At 36.8% G+C, this 22,861-nt stretch overlaps 1 protein-coding gene across 3 annotated transcripts in view; it reads left to right on the top strand.

Moving 5' to 3' along the window:
- The window catches only part of LOC119651502 (homeobox protein homothorax), a 440,180-nt gene that overhangs the window by 405,369 nt on the left and 11,950 nt on the right, over positions 1-22,861 (top strand). For all 3 annotated transcript variants that reach the window (XM_038055121.1, XM_038055120.1, XM_038055123.1), the window contains one exon: positions 18,258-18,334. In XM_038055121.1, coding sequence (XP_037911049.1) covers positions 18,258-18,334 — 77 coding nt within the window. The remainder of the gene's footprint in view (positions 1-18,257; positions 18,335-22,861) is intronic.

Genomic DNA, 22,861 nt, shown 5'->3' with positions numbered 1-22,861 from the left:
GGTTCATCCGCTCCACGGCAGACTTTGGATGATGCATTCGGAATTTGGACATAGTTGTCCGTATCCGTTATTATTATTATGCTTTCGTGATATTCTTCCGGTGCCACAATTGCGGCTGCCATAAAATAGAGTCGGTTCAAAGGAAGTTTACTCGCTCTCTAAAAAGAATCTCTCCTACTCATTTCATGCTGTTCTCCTAGTTTTCCTTAATATTGCATCTCTACGACATACAAAAACTTTAATGGATGCTTGCATCCCATTCAAGCTGTTTAGCGGGCAGATAACTGTTCAATAGGATCCGAGATACGCGGCTGTGAATCATGTTCTAACGTTCACACCTTTAGTGTTTTCGAGGTGCCTTTACAGAGCTCTGTTCTCACTTTTATTTTCCTATGTCTAATTTGCTTCGCGGTTATAATCATTTGCACTCTCATTCTTTAGCTTTATCCTTTGCATCAATTTAAAGAAAAGAGCATGGCTGCATTGTAAATTTTGTTTACACTTGTGGTGCAATATCATTGGAGTCCCTCCGTTCATTGCATCATTTATTAAAAATAAATAAAATGAAATAAAATAAAATAAAATAATAAAATAAAATAAAATAAAATAAAATAAATCAAATATCAACAAATGCCGCTGGATATGTTGTTCGCTCAAAATCTTCTCAACTATGCACCTTTACCTGCTTTCTTTTCTATATGAAGTCTTTTTAGGACTGGGGTACAATTTTCAATAATCACCTCTTTTTTCTCAACTGTTTCTACGATATCATCCATTGAGCAGGTTTGGTTTTATCCTGGGTTCATTCTAGAGGTTTAGTTTGAATCAATCTCTGCAGTACTTCTGTGGAACATCTTTAAATATTTTTTGTTCTTTTTCTTTCGAAATTGAGATGAACTTCAAGTGGAAAATTCAACCGATCTTTTTCTTCATTAATAACTATCCGTGTTGATTCTCCCATTTGCCTACGTATTTGCCAATTCGATTGCATGCAACATTGCGGATGGAACTCTCATGGACTGCCCCGACTATAATGGCATTACTTTCCGACTGAAATGACATCAGTTTTCGCAATCTTTCATATAATACAATCCGCTTACCGTTGTCTACCAGGTATTTTCTTGGAGCATACAATTTACTTCCGTTTCTGGATTTTTTGACTACGTTGTTGCTAAGAAATTTTGTAGCTTGTTTTTTGGGAATCCCTACTTTTTCCCAGTTTTAAAGTTAGAATCAATTGTGTATTCCTTTGAGGGAGCTATATATAAAATTGAAATTTCATTCTCTCTATTGGGCTGTAAAAAATAAAGACAGAAATCAGTGGAAAATATGGAATTTTAGTTCGATCCTTATTCGATCCTCTATTTAACATTGTGGTGTGTAGATAGGATAAAATTTCAAATGGAATCTATCTATATCTATATGAGTAAAGTCAGAAGTGGCATTGGGTAGATCAGATAGTAGTCACAGTCTGTTTTCCTGTTCTCGCTTGGTAAATAGTTAAGCATGGAAGTGAGAGCACATTGTAGGTGCTATGCTCATTCTTTTGAGTTTTAAGCGGAGTAATTGGATTAGAAGATTGTATTGTTTCCAGCTTAGAGGCGGAACGGAACGATAAAATGCTTTTTTTTTCGAATTATGGGTTGTACTTCAAAAGCGCATAAGCCTTAGAGGCAATTAAAGTGCCTCAAAGCCCAGAGATTAGTTTTGTCTATATCTATCTTATATTAAAATTTTCCGTCGATTCACTTGTTTTTCTGCAATAATATTCATGCCCTGTTTTGTAGATTATAATCAGTTTTGAGTTATTGTTGATATTCTTAAATTATGATATATCTTGACGTTTATTAATTGGCAGAAAGTTTTCTAAAGACTTATCTGCCTTTTTATGTTTACCAATCTATTTGCATTGGAATGAGTATAAAGAAACTGCCGATGAATGCAGAGTTTTCCCTATGTTAAGCTCTCATGCAATAAGTGATTACCCATCTATGCTAATAGAAAATTCCTCAATTTATCCAGTTCAAAATATTCCCAAAAGAATTCCGAATTGAAAATGCTGTTTCGATGAAATAACCATTCCACTTGTTAGTCTATTAGCTCAGCAAATATTTCTCACATGATACCACGCCTAGAATAAGGTGGGCGACGATAAAATATAAACCCCGCTCAAATTATTAGATACCTGACGCCTGAAAATTACTTTTGTGGTAGCTTATCTTAGTTTAACAAGCCATTTTTTAATGGGGTATCATCTGTTGCTCTCAAAGGGGCGGCACCGACAGTTAATAACCTATTATGGCTCAATAACACTTTACGTGACGAGTATCTAATGGTGACATCAATTTCTACTTAGCGGAGTTAGTGCAAAAAAGTTATTTACATATTACGTTCATTTTCGAACGAAGGTCGCTATTGGTGATTTTCATTTATGATGGATTATAAATGGAAGCTGGAAGAGATTATGTACATCTAATCAAGAGCCCTGTAAATATCTTCATTCAAATGAGAAAATGGATGGCGCCAATAGTCTAGTACCCCATATACGCAACTACTTTCCTGAATACAGTGAGAATATCTTTTCTATTTCCATCTTTTATTTGTGAATGCAAACCAACAAAATGGGAAACCCGTCAATATCGAAAAGTCGGTATGGTCGAATTCTACCCATTTCAACTATGATGGTCCCCGTAGTCGGAGACATGGCGCTGATAGAAAGTTTTTGCTTGGCAAATGCAAAGTTACGAATGGCGCATTTCACTCCGTAACATTACTTGGTGCATGCACTACCACACTCGAGCTTACATGTCAAACTGTAATCGCTAATCGTCTAAAATGCAACCGGACCGACAAGCCAGCCAACCAGAGACCAGTGCATTCAACGGTGCTGCAAGACTGGTTTGCATAATGTTTCCTTTTGCCCGGTACCTAGCGGCTTCTTATTCGCACATTTCCTCTTACACCTGACTTTTAAAATGCGATATGAGGTCGCGTAAGCGACGACCAGCGATGAGTAGCGGTCCGTCCGTCCACCTTCCACTCATTTTCCGCCGTTTTTTTGCATTACGAGACCATTTTGGAGTGAAATAAACCTGCCTCCATCAGTCAATCGATAGGGAAGGAGGAAGGACAGTGTGGTGGAAACGTTATTGTGAACCTTTGAGCCTTGGACCCCATGTCTGAGGAATGGTCGCTGGTGCTGCTACTTAAAAGCATGACAAACATTTTGAGATTATTGTTTTAAATTCCCAGATAAGAAGTATAAAAAGGCGTGACAGTAATTAATTATGTGCAAAGCAAGGTAACGACTTGGCTAATATGGGAAGCAATTAAAAGAGCGGGTAGGTACGCCAAGATTCACTGGCTAGATGGGGCATTGGTAGCGAAAGCGATAGCGACAACACGACTGACGAATCATGGCATGAAATGGATTGTAGCCATCACAAAGTTTTCACAAAGCACTTCAGCAATTCACCAATGAGAAATGCGGTTACGGGAATTGCCGCAAATAACAAGAAATCAGTCATGCCCCCACTTGCACTCCACCCAACTGATAAGATATTCGGCTTAGCTTTTCAGAGATAAGCATGTGGTGTAGATAAGCATAGTCCACAGACGTACATCTTGGTCGCAGTGCAATCATTATGCTTTGCTTCTTAGTCGAAGTAACACACAAGCCACAGCAGGAACATCTTATTCTTTATGCACCCTACCTTCCGTTATTTGTTTGGATATCCTTGACCGGTCCGTAATTCTAGTTTCTTATCGTTCAAGAAACGGAAATGGAATCAGCACGGAACGACAAAGAAGAGCTTACTGAAGAGGATATGCTTCAGGATTTTTTGGATTTTCTTATATCAGTTTGTGTCATACGGAGGGTTTGTTTATGACAAATTGTGGATTACGGGGCATACGTGAAATTAGGGTTGGTTTTTTCTATCATTTAAAAGTTTTAGAAAAGTTGGTGAGATGGTGAAAACAATACTGTGTATTTCTAAAACCGCGAATTTAATCTGTCCTGGCTTTATATCCGGAAGAATACCAATCATCATTTCATTGATCGTAATGATGACATGACTTGAAAGGAAAAATACGAACAAAGCATGTCATTAGCTATTCCCTTAAGTATTTTGAAAAAAGTCGATTTAGATACTTGCTTGCGGCATTAGATATTGTTTGGTTCCTCATTATCCTCTCTTATAGATATATGCATATTAACGTCGATTAAATTTCGGGAAATTAGAGGAATAGATTGATACTTCGAAAATACTAATCAATATACAGGATACTTAAACTGACAGTCAAATTGACTTCATAGAAGGTTGAAATACAACGTATACTTGGTAACATTGCCCCTAGTAATGAAAAGGATAATATACCTACTCTGGCTATCCAAGCAATTACAATCTCAAGTGAAGCCATCAGAAACAAAATTGTTCCGAAATCAATCTGAGATTGCTGGGCCCGCCGGCAGCTATGGAGTTGAAATTTCTAATGGATATATCACATAATTAATGACATAAATATTCTGTGAAGCCATAAACCAATGATACGAATCAGGTGCAGACATTTTGGGTGTTGTTTCTTTTTTATGATTGTTAGTCTATTGTGCTCTTCATGTGGTGCCTAGAGCAGATGTATAGTTTGGTTTATATTTTCATGATTTTATAAGATAACTGTCTCCTTATCAGAAGAGTAACATAGTGAAGTACCACTTCGGCTAATGTATTGTATCATTATATATGCCGCAATTCGCAAAAGTTTGATGCACATAAGTGTGAAAGGGGATTTTTCTTTCGCTACAAGATCTAACAAAATATTTTAATTTGTCCTTGCCGATTCTATTCTTTCTTTTCAACTTCAACTTTCCTTAGATGATGCTTCGTTCAACAAGCTGTAGTCGTCAGCAAATAATTCCCCTTGATGGATAATCGCCATTGATGCGTTCTTTTAATATCATGCAACAGGGACGTTAGCCACTTCTAAAAGGTTAATACAGTTCGCCGGTATCGTTCCATATGTCCTTGTTTTACGGGTTCACACATTTTTCACAATACGCCTCGCTTTAGACAGAACAGCAGAAAACTCCTATCAAAATTGTATAAATATGTATTTTATTTTTTCAGTATATTCCTTTAAGGGCATTAAGGATAGGACTGAAAAATTGATCGTATTTCGTGCAACATTTATCGTCTGATTTTTTTTATTAACGATCTTTGTATTTATGTACTGTCTAAGTAGGGTGCTCCTGCGTGTCTGGACCATGAATTCTCTGTTTCTTTCATTGACTCTTATTGTTGGTCCCACTAGTTTCTGAAATACCAAGAAAACAGCACAAAGCTAAAGGGGGTAGTTACGTCCTTGACAATTTTATGTGAATATCTATCATGTAGACTTAAACCCACGATCTTCGAGAGGCTTGGATTGATTTTGTGACTACAAAGAGAGTTCGACTGTGACAGGCAACAACGGTACTAGTCAAAACTGAATGCATAGCTCAGTATTCACACTGTGGATGCAAGATATACCTAAATCTATAGCGAACTAAGGAGTACATAAACGATGAATGTTTCTAAGACATGTAAATTCAGAGGGCACCCGGTTCTCTTGATACCAGTAGTTTTCGTGGTCGAAGTGACTTCAGATGTGCCTTCGTGCAGACTTGAATCTGGTCGTCTATATAAGCCTTTGAGCATTCGCCTACTGCACTACCGCCAGGGAGCCATGGTGAGTATAGCTTTTCCCGGTGCCACCTCGTGAAATTTCCCTCCAGCCATTTGCCTTTAGTTCGGCCGACAGTGTTGCTGTCCCGGCTTTCTCCCCGCCACCTCAGAGTAACTGATAGAGGAGACAGATAGTTTTTAAATATAAACAACAACTACCAACTATTTATTAAATCGAGTTACACTATGTATTAGGAATACCAATTTCAGAATGGCTGTTTGGATTGACATCTGGCATTTTCTTTCCGTATTTTTGTAAGCGCTCTAAGATGAAATTGGCAAGAGAGGGTCAAAAACATTTTACGAGTTCAGTCATATCACCGAAGGAAAGCTTTCAGTAATCGTTAGATGGACTTTGACCCACACTCTGAGTTGTCCATTCTAGACTTCATCAATTCGTCCTGATTCAGGGGAAATTCTAACTCAACTAACCGCCTGTATTTTCCAAATATCTGCTCCTGAACAAGTGGTTTTAGAGCCGCCTTGGTTTTATCCAATTTAATTGTTTTTCAATTCCTTTTGCCAACTTGGAAGTCCGTGCCTGACAATGATGTTTCTAGATACTTCTGCTAATAGAGTTGATGACCATCCGTTAGCTCCTGAAAGTTGTCATTCTGTTTCCATTTTGCAGTTGTTTTGGTTAACGCGCCTACAAAGAACTGCTTAACCTGTCATGAAAAAAATCATTGGCACCCGATGTCAGACGGTTTACTTGAATTTTTGTTTTGTTTCTGCCTGCATATCCATAGTATCCAGATGAGTTTCCTCTGGATACTAATAGTATTGTCTCATTTGCCTTCAAATAAAAGTTGTTCGCAAAATATGTATATCTTTATTTGAAGCGAAGAATAAAAAGTATTTTTTTTAAAGTAGTGACAATTGATAGCAACGCAGTTTTTCTATCTCTCTGGTTCTTTCACTGGGAATTTGTCATGTTCAAAAGAGGGATCAGCTTATTGATTGTGCAATTTTACTCGATCATAGGCCTGATCTGAATGAAGAAGTTATGATTGTTTCGCTCGACCTTTTGATTGTTTGCTATCGACTTCGATGTCCAGATGAACATTTCCAAGTGAGCATTCGTCAGCACGAATTACTCTTTTGCTTCTGTCATTGGGTGTTCAGATAAAACGTCATCTTCACCCTATTTTACTTAAAATTCGGTGTTTTCTAGGCCGTTCTTGACTTTAACATGAAAATAGCCATTTTCAAAGGATTGAAACTGTAGATTTATCTTTACCGTGCTTGCTCAGAGTTGACAAAGGTTTCCAGAAATCTAGAAACTCCAGCGGTTAAGAGTTATGAGGTGTCCTTATCTGCTCCTACTAATAACTGCTAAGCTAAACTTCATTTTCAACTTGAAAAAAAACCCGTCGGGTAACCTATTCTTTAGTTCGTTCAATGGACTCACAAATTTAAATATAACGTTGTTGGCTTATATAAAATCTACTTATAAACAGCAGTTTTGAAATAAATAACAAAATATCAGCTATTCATCTGCAATGCTGACATAACGAGAGTGGGGTGTAAGGGGGAATCCCCCGGACCCGGAGCTTTCACTGGGCCCCAGAATTGAAATTTCAGGTGAAACATGGGATAACAGAGGACCATAATTTAATCCCAGATGTGAATAATTTTCACTCCTGGCCAGGATATTTTCTTAACGACCTCGAGACAAGGACAAAGGCCAAATCTGTGTACGTGTCATGAATCTGGTATTGACAAACATATTATTGATAGGAACTTTTAACGCACTTATTGCCAATTTGTACCCCGAATTTCTTGATGAAAGACCATACTCATTGTGTTGATTTAAGCATTTTCATGATCCACGTAGCAGATAAGGAAAAAAGCGATTCCATCTACTACGACTTTGATGAAGAGCTTCATAGGCCCACGAGACCCAAACTCCATATCAACGACTTTAATGCATAAGTCTACACAAAAGCTTCTCTTTATTGTCTATTGGTCCATTTATTGGTAAAAACTGGGCGAAGTTCGGCGGATACTTCTGGTAGGTTTTTCTTCTAGGCAATTAACAGCTACTTTACAAAAGTCTCTCTAAGTGATCTGGAAAATTTTTCGACGCCCCATGCTTTGGTTGAAAGAATAAAGTATTAATCTTTGAGGATCAGATCTTAACGTAATGAGTATAGAATTGTAATTTTAAACAAAATGGAGAAAAAGAGGGTAAATAGAAAAGAAAATGGAGGGTTGAAAATTTTTATCAACGAATTATGGCTGTTCAAAGCTTTTCGGCAAAAAGTTTTAAATTAAAATTTATTGAGAAAGTTAACAAAATATTTTCTTTTCTATAATACTTGCTTATTAAATTGTTGTTCATTTCATTTACTTGGATATATTTATCAGACATGAATAATGTCATTTTTTGAGATTTTTTTCTTAAGTAGTTTACCATGTTTTCTCCGTATATTTAAAATATTCTTTTATCACAAGCAGTATTGAACACATTTCGACTGAATCCAAGTCTAGATTTCTAACTGTCAGGTAAAGGTACCACAAACATTCAATCATCTTAAAGTAAACTTGGAAACATAAATTCTAGTATTATCTATCTGAAATACTCAGTTTTTGGTTATACTTTTCCCTAATTTCAGTTTAATGAAATCTTCATTGCATATCAGCGCACTGTACATTCGAATCGATAAATGCGACTGAAAGAAAACGCGAAATTGACTTCGGTGCTATTATTAATAACATCTCTTTTAAAAAGTTGAGTTTATTAAACGTCCCAACCGATTATCGCGCGGAAGGTTGAGTGTTGATATGAAGCTGTTGGCAACCAATATTGAAGAAATAGTTAAATGCCTTGTTTCATTGCAAAATGGCACTAACGTTTAAGTTGCGCTTCTGGGGGAACTATCGCCGATAAGATCTATTCATTTCAACTACAACTCCAAAAATTGACGTATAGAGCGGAAGAAATAATTCCAAATAGAATTCCTGATGATAGCTGTACATCGAAAAAAGTTATGTAGATAAATGCCTTAAGGCCAAAACCGTGATCAGTTCTGAGTAAAATGAATCCTACAAGCTCTTGCTCATCACCAGTCTATGAAATTCTCTGAGAGACAACTTACTAGACAAACCAGAAGTGTTGAAGAATTAGAATGTGTCACTGGACCGCAACAGCTTCTTCCAAGGTATAGAAGAATAAACCTGCGCCTAAGGATTGCCGTCAAGCTTCAAGAGAGGTTTCTATATTTCGGATTGATATTTTCGGCGTCCGATATGCGACCGAAAATATAGTAATTATAAATCTAGGCCTTCAATATTTTGAAATGGGATTTTCACTTTGCTGACCTGTTAATAACGTCTGCCTTCGAAATAGCAATTGAAAGTATCTAAAAGCAACACGTTGTCAAAAAAGGGAAACTCGATGCTCTAAGAAACTACAGATTAATCGCGATACTACTTATAACCTACAAATTGTCCAAAAGATCTTATGCAAACATTTGGTTTCTTCAGTTCAACGTTGAGCAGCTTCGTCAATCTGCAATCCGTTAGCCATGTTGTGCAGTGGTTTCATGAATATTAATCCTGTCTACTTCTTATATTAAAGGATTATGACAAAGCCCGGATTTAATACCAGAAATAAGGAAATATATCCTGGTTTCTATCTTTCCACCCATAGAAACATCAATAAAAGATGCATTTCGAATTGGAGAATATTAAAAATGATTGCTTTACTTACATTCAATTTTTTTAAAACTTGCTCCCCATTTCGCTCCAATAAAAGATTCGCTACTTCACTGGTCCACGTACTCAACTCGAACTAATGCGGAATATATTTGAGATTGGCGGGAACTGCCTAAACATCTTTGTTTGCAGATGAGCTGGTTTTTTCAGCACTCTGTACTCATATTGGAGTGCCAATCAATCGGGATATTTAAGATATTGTTGATAATATTGGATATGTTGCAAAACGAATAGTCACTAGAACAATTAGGAGATTGATGATACAGAGATGGTGGATCACACGGTTGGTAAGCAACGTTACCAGCTGGCGGAAAGTAGCTACAGATGAAACAAAAAGATGAAATTTAAGCTTGAAACCAATCCATTTTATATCCTGTGTTTACTAGTGAGCGCAATGCTGACCACATTGCCTCCTAGTGTACCGTTACGGTCTTGAATGAAGTGCTCTAACACACTTCAAGGCCCTGATCCAACATGGATTGTTGCGCCAACGATTATTATTACTAGTGACCGTAAATGTCTGCTATTCATTTCTTCCCAGATCGCAGATCATCTAGTCATACAGTCTTTTCTTTCTTATTGCTATTCTTCCTAATTTAATGTCAAAGCGTGCTTCAGTTCCATTATCATAATACTTAACACAGTTTCATGTGATAAATCCACAGCAGCAGGACCGTTCACAAAACACAGAAACATCCATGACGTCATCAAAATTCGAACCGGGGGCACGAGTTTGAGAGACTGATACTCAACAAACTCAGCCTTCATATCGTTTAATCAGTAGTAAACCAACAATTATCTCATTAGTTTGAAGGATTAATTATTGATATTCGTGCGTGAACGACGATTCAAGTAGGAAGCTTATTAAATTTATGTGAAATTGTAAACTTCACGAATTAATTTATGGTGGTAGATGTTATTTATACTACTTTGTTGTCGCTGGCGCACGAGTACGTAATACAGCACAGAACTGTCTGTAGCTTCTATTGTTTACTATTTTGTAATTCTAAGCTCACGTAACGACGTTAATGATCCAGATCAGTGTCAGAAAATTTCAAACCTAGAGTAAACCTACTTCTTCTGCAACTTTATAGTAGTGTTGATGCAGGATGAATGTACCAAATGTGGAGAAAAGTGTTTCTCACTGAACTTCATACTTCCCTTATGTCCTGTTAGATTTTAAATAAAATCTCCTCTCTTCAAGCTTCAGTTTTGAATCTTTCATTTTGTTTTGTGGTTATGTATTTTTTTTATGCGGAAATTATTATCTCGTTAGCTATTTACAACACTCGACGATCTTCAGTGCTGCTTTTGGCAATCGGTCCCAAAAATCGGTGACACAAGGCTCCTAATTATGTGATATACACATACATATGCATACTTGAAGCTACCTTATAGATTCTATCTCAAAAAAATAAGACTGAGCAATGACGAAAACACAATTTTCATAGAATGACTTGTACTATTAACTTTAACAGGACTTACTGCAACATGTTTAAGGTTGGTTTCCACACAATATTTCAACTGGGTAAACTTCAAATGTCACACACTTGGAGATCATTTAATCCACAAAATCTGCTTTGCATAGCCAAATCTAAGTACCCAAACCTATCATTATGGAAAACTGAATATTTTCTATAATCCAATGCTAACCTATTCAGGTACATCTATAACCTGTATCGAAAGTTAACGCTATACTACAGCAACCAACCAAGTTGGCCGGGTTGAAAACAGATGAGTCCTTCGAATTGAACTGGGACTGGGTTTCTGTGGTATCCTTTATGTTTTATCAGTAGTAAAACAGACGAATTGGATTCAACGGGGGAAATTGTTCGTGTTAACGCATAGATATTAAGTGATACCCCGGTCGAATTTAAGCTGCCTTCACACATATAAAACAACATACAATGGTTGAAGTGCCACTACAACGTAGAAACGAACAAATAAAATCAACAAACGCCGTGTATAGTGCTCGTATCTACCGGCACTATAGGACTACGAGTAACTCTGTCAACATCATCAGCATAGCGTAGTTTCATTGTCCTTGTTACATGTATGGCTAGCTGGGAGCAGCATCGTATGCTATATGACAGAAATGTGGAGCTGGGAGATGTGTTATATTTAATTCTCGATATTTTCTCTGGAGTAACTTTTGATTTATTACTACATACTTTTCTTGGAAGTTTTTATGAATTTTCTATTTTTGATTGTTTATTTCATTGATTAAAATCTTACTTAGCTCATTTGAATCTTGAATATGTTGAGTAAATAATTGTTTTTTGATATCAATTCTTTTTGACGAGATAAACTCCTAATTTTCAACCACCATAAAAATTAAATGCACAAAAATTATTTGGAAACATATACAAAGTTCAATCGTAAAAATCTCGAACAACAGCAAATGTTAGAAACGTATCTTTTAGACTTCCCCCACACTTCACCCCTTTCTCAACTTATAAGCGCTTACCATAAAAATTTAAATACAAATCTAATACAGTAGCCATATTTATTTAACAACTCTAATTAGAGATAATGCTAAACTGATAACGTATTTAAGAAAAAAAGTGAAAAAGCCAACACATGAATTGGGGGAACAGATTAGATCTGATGTTAGGAAAGTAAAAATCTAAAGGTGCGTTCGTCGCCAACGTTGCTGATAAGCTTCAATATGATTTTTTGATAATATCACTGGTATACGTATAAAATTAAATGTTGGTAAACACGCATCCACGTAAGTGTATCTACTTGGTTGTTTTTTATAAGCAAACTACAACAATGGATCTACTGTTGTGTTGATCAAAATTTTGATACTCAATGGGAATGTAGAGCGCAACAAATTTGATAAGGGAAACACGATCGGTATGGTTGTTCATGTCGATGGCGCCATGCACCACTTTAGAAATGATGAAGACTATATAGATTTACCAACTTTTAGAAAGGTATTTTGGCTGGACAAGTGTTGAAGCAAACTGCAAATAGCTTTGCTCCATTGCCTTTTCTTCGTATATTGTGCCTGATCCTCCTTCGGGAAGTCTTGTTCTTACAAACTTCTTTTTCGGCTAGTATTTCTCTCTACTTGCAGGACCTCTGTAGTACTTGCTTCATGGTTTCACTATTTTGATTATGTGGGGTATACTCCACATACCAGAAAATTTGCTACGAAGCATCGCCTTCCTCTTTTCTGTTGAATATTTTGACAAAATGGTTCTTTACAGCCATCAAATCCCAATCAAATAAAGTCACTGCAACAGGTAATAAAGAGCTGCGATATTTTCGTCAAAAGTAGTAACATTTAGTCGAAGGATGGGGTCCAAATATCTCATTTCACTATTTTCAAACACTCTCAACTTTGACGTCAGTATTTTCTAGGAAGTTGTCGGTTGAAACTTGATAAATTATTTTGTTTTCAACTGTGGACTGCAAATAACACCCAAAAATTAGCAATACATTTTCGAACGTCTTGTTTATCTTTTTTTTCTTGGAGTATTTGAACTCTGTACACAAAAGTACTTTCTTGTCAGATATTGCAGTTTATTTTATCACCGTTCTGTGGTGCTGTACAGTGAGAATCAGCTTCAAGAATGCATACTGTTTGACCATAATATTGCATTACCAATTTTTACTTTGAATAGCAGATTAAGTTTTCGGTTCCCATAGAGTTAGCGGGTTATTATTTTGTCCTAAAGATAGTAGTTACAGATAATTTCGTAAACCATTTTAGGGCCTCTTTCATTTTGGTCAATCTTTGGATGATCAAAACTTATTAAAAGTGAGTTAGTAAAAGGTTTGGCCAAAATTTATCTACATATTTACGTCTTAATACAGTTTTCAAGTTTCCGCATTGCTTTTTGCAAATGCACCCTGATATTTGATGTAAATGTAATAATGTTTACACCATTTGACCGCGACTACTTCAGTCCCATTCTGTCATTTTTAGTTCGGCCTGTAGGTTACGCCGGAAGTGCCCGCAATGCACCTAGTGGCCTATTGAATTGAATTTACCATCCACCTAACGGCAAGGCGCACCATCATTAGTTCAACTCTGAACGCTGAAGACCTTGAGACGAGAATTTGAGATATTTTTGTGTCTGAGCATTTATTGAAAATTTTAATTAGCGATAAAGTTGCTCATAAAACTCTCGCTCACAGACTAAACTAACATGAAATCCTCGCTGACATTCTAAACAAGCATATCTGGCCAGTTGGTCGAATCATTTTTGATTCGATTACCGACCGCCTGAACAGTCAAAACTGACAGGACAAGTGCATCCAGGCGACGCCAGCGGTTACATGCGTCACCGACAGGTCGAACTGAACGTGGATGGTGGGCGGTGGAGGCGTCCATTCAAAAGATAAATCCGAAATTCACCAAGGATCTAATTAACTATTTGTTGTAGAAAATTTTGAACTTTTGCGGAGTAGTTTTAGATTCGGAGGCTTAGTTTACGCGGTTCAGAACCTTCTTAACAAGAAGTCACTCTAGTTAACTTACTCAATTTTAACCCATAATGCGAGCAGACTTTAAGTAATAGTTTGCTATACAAGCTTCCGCTTTTTGGCTCAAATATCCAACACCTGATCATTGGTATTTTCCACACCTCTGTAGATATTTGGTTACGTTAATCCGTCCAGTCTTATTGAGCAGGCAGATCTCTAATCTTTGTGTTCCAAAGTACTTTAACTGGCAGTGTGGGGTACATTTAAAGAAATCGATTAAATACCAAAAACTTCAATACATGTTTTGGCCACCATTTTTAAGGAAACTTCTAATAGAATGTCACTTCGTTAAGACATTTTCTTTTTTGAGTTAAAAAAGGTTATTATTCCACATCATCTTCTTGGAAAAAGACATGGGTGACCCAATCGTCCAAATTTTCCTTTGTTAAGTTCTGTGTATTTTGTTGGAACAGCGTTTTGTATGTAGTTTTTCTAATTATTTGTTCACTTATTGTTATTTTTAGCATTTCCACCATGGTACGATGAAGAACAATCAGCATAATATCAACCGTTTCTAAAATGGCCATTAATCTGAAAATTTCTTCAGATTACGTACAGAGCTTGGCTAGGCTGCACTGACTGAAATCATATTCTAAAAGTAAAAATTTCCAGGTTCCTTGAGGTCAGACAATATTTATTTCCTCGGAATACGTATTTGGACAGTCGCTTCACTTCACTTCACTGACCCTAAAGAACCTGGAAATTTTTACTTCTAGAATATTTCTGCCTTAAAATTATTCTCGTCACACACATAGGCCCAAATTACAGCCTTTTTTGGAAAGTTAGGCTTAATGAAATTACAAATTCAAAAGTTTGAATGAAGGCGCGCAAAGATCAGCTATTGACCGTCCGATTATATTTTCAGTTCATCCAGTTATTCTAGCGCTGAACAGATGAGTTTCAAGGCTTCGTGGAATAAGCTGAGAGAAGCGAGATGTCCAACCAAGAAGATAGGTTTGTTAGGAACTCAGATGCAAGGAGCTTATTCTTCAGCGTTTGTCCTGTTGAAAAGCACGATCGGTTGTGTTGATTAGTTGCGCCATTGCGCTTGGCAATATACCTCATCTGAATGAAGCAAACATTATTTCGGGCGACCTTTTGGTCGTTTACCATCGTCTTTGATGTGCAGACTAATCTTGAGTATGAGTTCCCATCGCAAATAACATGTGCATACCATTAAAGACGCCTCTCTCGTTATGATTAATGATAGGAAATAGCTTCCTCCGGTTTTCCTTTTGCAACCACTTTCGGCGGTAGTGGATCCAGCTTATGAGGTCATCTTTCTTAGTTTCATATATTAGTTTGAAGTGCTGCGCCTCTCCAGAGGCATTCAGGTAGTATTCCATCGGATTCTCACTATTGAAATTACTTTTTACGAACGAGTTGAAATTGTCATGTTTCCCCATCTTTTGTGTAGAAAATACTCAAATTTTGCAATAGGATCCATATTTAGTTGAGAACGTTGGCTAAGGTAACTTTCGTAACCACGAGAATTGGCGTTTCAAATTTTTAATTCTCTGTTTTGTTCTTCCAAACGGAGGATGAAAGAAGCCATAGAAGCTTGCATATTTCCATATCATCCAATTTTCTTTTGCAGAAGCGCTGACCATGATTATCCTCAACCTTGCAACATTTGTGAGTCCCGTTATGTTCAAGGCTGTATTAAAGTCGTTTCATTGTTTTTGTGTCTGCCCGTTTCTCTTTTTTTGTCACACGCATTTTTCTTAAAAATAGATGTATTCATTGACTGAAGCGGCTGGAAATGTGAACCCCATGCATACAATGAATGATTTCGTTGAGCTTAAAGTGGGATCCTCGTACACACAAAAAGGCGGAGGGGTGAAACTTTTTCCATCATCAAGTTCGTGCAGGATCATATGCAATATTTCGAGCAGCGCTTTCCAAATTTTGACATCAGCTGTAAAGGGTAGAGTTGAGAAAGTGGTCTCTTATTTCAAGAACCCATTCTTAGAAAAGCTACCAATCGAAAAATTTGTAAAATTTACTGTCCCAGTATCCCAATATTCGCTCAAATAAATTATCCTTCAGTTCATTGTCGAGCAATAAAATTTTGCGACAATGTAGGTGATAATATTCACGGGTTTCTTCTACTGATTGTCCAGAACTTGGCCTTTCGATTTTGAAAATGACTCTGGTTGAATTCCATTTCTAGGCTAGATATTCAGTTCGGGGGACGTCAGCAACTAGAGCTAGTAGTATATATAGTTTTGTACCCTTCAGTATTCAATATTTATTTCCGTGGAAACTTGCAGATAAGCACTCGAAATTTGGTGAAAAATTATTCATGGAAGATTAATGAATGGTGTTTAACAATAATGCTAAGTCAAGGTCACAAAAACAATTTAGTAGATAATTTCATCATCAAATTAAATTTCATTATCATCATTATTAAAAATTAGGAGCCGCAGGTGTCAGACATGACATACAATATTTCACTAGAAACAATATTAAATCAGAGCGACAAATGCCCCCTCCCTTTTCGTTAAAATTCGTTAATTAATTTAGTGAAATCTGCTTTGTTTCAATCTCGCTACATTGCGGGTAGTACAAATTTATCATCTAACGGCATCTTGTTAAATCACAATTGTTATTCAAGCCAATTTTGCCAATACATCATTAGGGTTGCATATATCTGTGTTGGTAGCTTAACAATTGTCCAGTATCTAACAACAACTTTAGATGTTTTCGTGATAATAAATTGCCAGCATGTTCGGAACTAAGAAATCTGAGGAGGACTGGAACATGTTCTTGTAGTGTTCTCCAAGGTACACACATGTCAAAGGTGTTCAAGTGAAATGGCCTCTTGCCCGGCCTCCCTCTAAATGCTGACTGCCTCCCCTAATAAGGTGAGACCTTGGTAGGGACTTAAACAAGGAATATACGGCCGCGATAATAGAATGGGATTCAATGTAGGCCTTGAATATTGTTGATGTTACACTTGCCCCAAAACATGTCCTTGCACAGCATATGAACATTGGACAGAACTTGCGTACATACATAATACACGAGCAAAGAGTATGTAGGCATGTTTGAACGAGCTTTATGTTGTTTTCGAATGGTATAAATCGAGTAGATAGATATTGGAGCTTCAAACAAGCTATACGGAAGACCTAAGACTATACTTGCATTGTACATGATGAAAACCGACTCTCTCTGTTCAATCTGTTAGTGGTTAAGGGTTGGTGGGATGGCGTTAGACAAACTCTCGACCAGGGTGGCATGTGGTTCTTGTCTGGAATATGTTTCTACCTTAAGGTGGTTGAACGAACATGCTGAGACGTTGTATTGTTCCTGCATGAAGTTGAAATAGATCCTGTATGTGGTTAATTAAGCGTTATATAAAACATTTTTAACTAGAATGCAAAAGCTTTCATAATCCAAAACCGGTGTCTAGTCATGTGTTATCCTTGGCGTCTGAAGAAACAGATACGAGTGTACGCTTGCAGAGAAAAAAAATTAAATCCTTCCTACCGTTTTCTAAGGTAAGACGTCCAACTATAATTTTCAAGCAAAATGACATGAATACGCCTCATAAATCAAAACATACCAACCCTTTCTTAACAGCCCCTTCTATTTTTTTTCCTTTTCTCTTCTACTTGAACGTATTTATGAACTCAAAAAAGTCAATCCGTCCGACATTATTCTCCATCTGAACTGGAAGCCTCTATGCATTGTCTCTCATTTGAAATTTCCTCTTCACGGTATTGTTTTGTATTTGGGCACGCGTAAAAAGATACTTCCGCCAGATGTGGGTGTGGTATGTACCATTTACAAAACAATAATATTTCAAGTGAATGCGAAAAATAGAAAAAATAAAACAATCAAAAAGCCAGAAGAAAAAAGAATTTCACTCAACGTTCAACCAACAAACAAACAATTGCCGACAAAAGATTTTTATCCTATAAACTTGACGTCACACAATTCACTCAACATTTCAATCAACAATTAAATAATAAATAGCAGCATACACTTTGGCGGATTTCGAGCGTAATAGAATTGTATATAAACAATCGAAAGTGCGCCAGGCATACGAAAGCAATGAATGAACGGACAAGGTTTTCCGAAGGATGGATACAAAAGGGTTGGCAGACAAAAAATGTGAAGTGAACAATTAATTTGAAACACAGATGTTTGATGCATCAACGTTTGTGTGTTGGTCATTGTTTTCCAACTACCCCTTCTGCTTGATTTTTTTGGAATAAATTTAATGTGATAAAATTATATTTTTTCTTCTTAAATCCACTCGTGATTCGAAAATATTGCTTTTACATTTTTGGATTTTATCTTCCATTGCAGCATCCGTACCCTTCGGAGGACCAGAAAAAGCAGTTAGCACAAGACACAGGTTTAACAATACTTCAAGTAAATAATTGGTGAGTGTTAAAGCTAAAATTGTTGGTTTCATCAATAAATTTAAATAGGATTTTTGGTGTTCCTTCCAGTCCGAATGGAAATGATTAAAGAATGTTATTGAAAATTAATTGAGCTTACAAGTAATAAACGCTCAGTATGCTGATGTTGTAATCAATTAAGCGCCATAATTACGCAGCCTAAGTTCAGCTTCATTGTTCATTTACAATTATATGTTACACCAAGTGTAATTCACTTTCAGTCTCCAAGAACTTTCTTGTAGATAATTTGCTCTATTTGTTCGTGGGTGGATTGTGGGTGTGAATTTTTTTCACAATATTTTGGTCTTAGGTTTTTCCAATATCTATTATTTTCGAGAATATTTTTGAAGAATTGAAGACGCTTTCGAGTTAAGCCACATTTTGATGGACAGGGCTAGTAATTTGAGGACAGATTTGACACATATTTGTGGGGAAAGATATTTAGCTTAGAAAGTGAAAATGGCAATAAAGTGAATTTTATGCAAATGTTGAGATTTGGCTGTTTTTTAAGTAGTTGACTAATTAGTTTTTTGAAAAGTTTAGTGAAAGCATTCATGAAAGATATTTTTGTCTATTTTTGCTGCCACTAAGGTAGGGCATTGTCCTCTTTGTATTATTTCATTCAAAGTTGAAATTAAGATTGATTTTCTGTGGGCTTATTTTTTCGCAATACCCTGTACTTGAAAATTACCAGATATTTCCAAATTTCGAAAAGTAATTTTCAATTTCCTTAAGCTTCCTAAGTCCTCTATTTCACTTCCAAACGAATCTAGATGAGAACCAAGTCTGAGTGTTTGCGATTTACATCTCCTATAAGAAGCACAAACAGAACTGTAGCCCCTTTTTCCATTCAACTGGAAGAAATTTTCAATTTTCAAAGCAGAATGAATGGAAAGTCTAGTAACTATTGAATCGTACCAAACTGAACTGAACAAACGAATCAGGAGAATGGGTCCGAATCTGAATCCAATTCAAAAATTGAACTCAGTTCAGCTGAACTGTAGCGAAGCAAACGAATTTCAGAAAAATAAAAGGGAAAAACTTTTTTCCAAGCAGCCAGAGATAAGGGAATTGTTCTGTCAGCTCGAGTGATATATTTCCTCGACATTTCCATAATAGTACGAAAAAAGAGAAAGAGGTCCTACTCCATTACTGTACAAGTAGTGCATATCCATACATTCAGGCCGATTTTAGCCGTACGAGTGTTGTGACTAAGTAGCACTCTCCCATCATCGCCAACTTGCCAGTTCAGTTAGTGGAGCAACGAATTCAGACCTTATCGCTATGTAAACATTTGAAACCATCTTTTCTTCAGTTCAAGTGTTTTCCCTGTTGTTGGTCTTGTTGCCACTTTCGCTATTGTCATCGCCCCTAATCGGATCGAAACGGCAAAAGGAGTTAGCTCCTCTTCAATGCACTGATGTGTAGAGGTAATCTGAAAAGATTGAATGTTAGGATAGTATTGTTTTAAGAAGTTTTCGGATATTTTTCGGGGTTAATTGAAAGTTTATTCTATCAAAGATTGTGACCCTTTACGTGCCGAGTCATATCAAAGAAAATGTTTATCTGCAGTTTCAAAGTTAGGTGATGAGACTTTGATCCCATTGATTTCTTCTTGCGTATTTATGCTAAATTTTCAAATAATTGCCACTAATCTGTATTATCGGTGCTTCTAGCGTAGAAAGTAAACATACAATTGAAGGGTTTAGTTCTTAAGGTTATATGTTCCAAAATGGTCGAAAATGAGTTAATCATGGTACTGGATAGCACATCGCAAGCCGCTTCGAATTTTATAAAAACTTTTTCCGTATGGCTTTCCTTCAGGTTGCAATTGACCTTCAAAGTCGGCTTAATATTCCGCAGTCTCACGTGTTCGGAATCAGCTTTTCGCGTTTCCTGAAAAAATACGTTTTTGAAACATGTGACTTTTGGAATTAGACCCCTCAATTTTAGATACTGTTTCCGTCGCTAGTATTTTTTTTTGTTTAGATGCCTAATCTTATACTGAAGAAGGGAAAAGTTGTTCCAGAAATACTAGTCATTGTGGAATAAAAATTTTTACTAGCGACAGAAACCGTGTTTATAATTGAAAATATTTGTAGTGATATAGATGAGAATGTCTCCAGATGTTATTCAAATTACGAAGGAAAATAACGATATCATGAGTTTCAAGGGTAGTCCCCCCATAAACCAAACGCGGAATATCGGCATTTCCATTTAAAAACTAATAAATACACTAGCAAAAATAAATGAAGTCTATTGTTTTTTAAAAACTAAAAGAACCTGGAACATATGTTTCGGATCCTTCGAGTCTAAACGGACCTGAAGTCACTTTAAGGTCGGTGTATTTTTCGTTTTTGGATAAAAATATCTAAGAACGATTTTTCCAAAAAGTTGAAAAGGATATACTCCGTGAAGTATGAATCGGGTTATTTCTCAAATAATTTCGATGCACGTGGTAAAATTATTTGAAAATATTCTTTCAAAATTGCCAAGCACACCAATAACGGCAATACGAAAGAAATCATGGTCATCATCGACGTTCAAAACGAAATCAAACCAAAGACACATTTGCGATTGCTAATTCCCGAACAATGATTCCAGTAGTTCGAATGGAGGTAGTTCCTTCACTAAATTTCGCGGTTACTGCTGAATAGAACACTGGAATATTGTTGTTTGTTGTTGTGCCCGAAAACTTTAAAACAATTGAATACTTCCCTGTTTACCATGAAAGGAGGACATCACAGTCGCAAAGATGACGCTTCAAACCTCTACTATTGACAGTAAAGAGGGGATCTCCTCTGACGATCCCTACAGAATAGGTACCCAATTATCCCCACGCTCAGAGATGGTGATGGAATTCGACCAGTCAAGTCGCAATGCACATATCTCAGTAAAAATTTGACTTTAGGGACAAACCAAAATGTAAGCTGACACGTGATCAAAGGCAAAAGAAAATCCGGAAGGAAGCTAATCAGTTTGCGCGAAGAATTTCCAGTCCAATATAAGAGAAATCGAACAACGACGATTCTCATTCTGTCAGCAATCAGTTACGGATCCATTGTGATAGCCGATGGAAGATTTCATGGAGGAAATTGCCTGGTATGAACACTATATACTGAAGAATCAACTCCTAGGTCATTCTTTGAAATTTGATAGTGATGGAAAATGGTTGCACATCCTCAACCGCGAAGGGAGTTGCGCGAGCAAAATTCCATGCGGTGTTTTGGTGTACGCCCACGTGGTTGCGAGCACATGGCTGCGAGTTGCTGTGAGCACGTGGAAGCATATATCATAACAATAGACATTGCACTGCTGTTTGTAGCTTCCCACATCTCAACGGGAACCAAAGGCAGAGCTTCCTTAAAGATTCATTTCGGATTAATGATAATGGGTCTCAATGGATTCACTGAGCGACTGATGTTTCAAAATTCCACTATGAGAAGCTTAGTCGAAGCAAACACGTGCAATGTTTTCCGCAATTGCTCCATGTTTGCTTCCTTCAGAAGTGAGGAGGAAATAAGTAGATACATCTAGAATCAGCCTTCCGTATAAATCCGTTTCCTGCCGCGATAGGATCTACGATCTAACTCCAGTGAATGAAAAGAAGCAAGATGGGACCCAACAAGACGCACTTCGTTTCCAAAGGGGCAAAATGAGAACGAAATCAAAGTTGGAAGCGATTATGTGTTTCCTTTCTAAGATCGCGGTATTTGGGCTGCAAGTAATTTGGTTTCACTCAAGTGGTCGCGTCAGTTTTAGTTATTCGAGATACGAAACCGGTTCCTTTTGCTTTATTAAATATCCATCTTTCTGCCTTCTTCAGTTCCAAGGTTCGAACATACAATTCTATAATGAAGGAACGAATCTTGTAAGGCAAAAGGAAAGGGTTTCTAATTTTTTATTTTAACTGTCACAACTTTACTGGAAGATTCTACTTAGGTTTTGTTAAGTATTGGTTCTTGTTTTTTTTTTATTTTCGACTTGAATTTCTTCCGTTGGCCCGACTCCCATTTCCAATCATTTGGTTTGTAGGATTCCTGTTGCTGCGTTATTAAACACAGTAGGTAGAAGATACTCATTTGTTTGCAAATAAGGAAGCGAAGTGTTAAAAGGACCCACACACTTTTCAGAACTTGCTAGCAAAGAAGCAAGCAAACGTTTGTTGTTGGTACTAAATTCAGTAAATTCGGGCTTCATTACAGCATCGACATAAACGTGACATACGACTCTTTACTTAACACTGTAACTTTCAAACGACTCGGAGTGGCGAAGAATCACTTATCCCAAATATTCTACACTATATCTCGATGTAATTGATGCCAAAGGAACAAAAATCGATTCCTCGGACCAAACACACGGGATGACCCTCTTAATAAATCCGCACTTAGACCCTGCCAGCGGTCAATGGTTATCATTTGTCATTTGTTTAGTTTGCTAGAACCTCTACCATTGTGTCTGCCAGTTGTAACACCTAATTATTATTTCTTGGCATTTGAATCATTCTCA

Source organism: Hermetia illucens, chromosome 3, assembly GCF_905115235.1.
Source record: "Hermetia illucens chromosome 3, iHerIll2.2.curated.20191125, whole genome shotgun sequence".
Classification (NCBI taxonomy): Eukaryota; Metazoa; Arthropoda; class Insecta; order Diptera; family Stratiomyidae; genus Hermetia; species Hermetia illucens.
The sequence above is the reverse complement of the archived record's forward strand: the minus strand, read 5'-3'. Positions and strand labels throughout refer to the sequence as shown.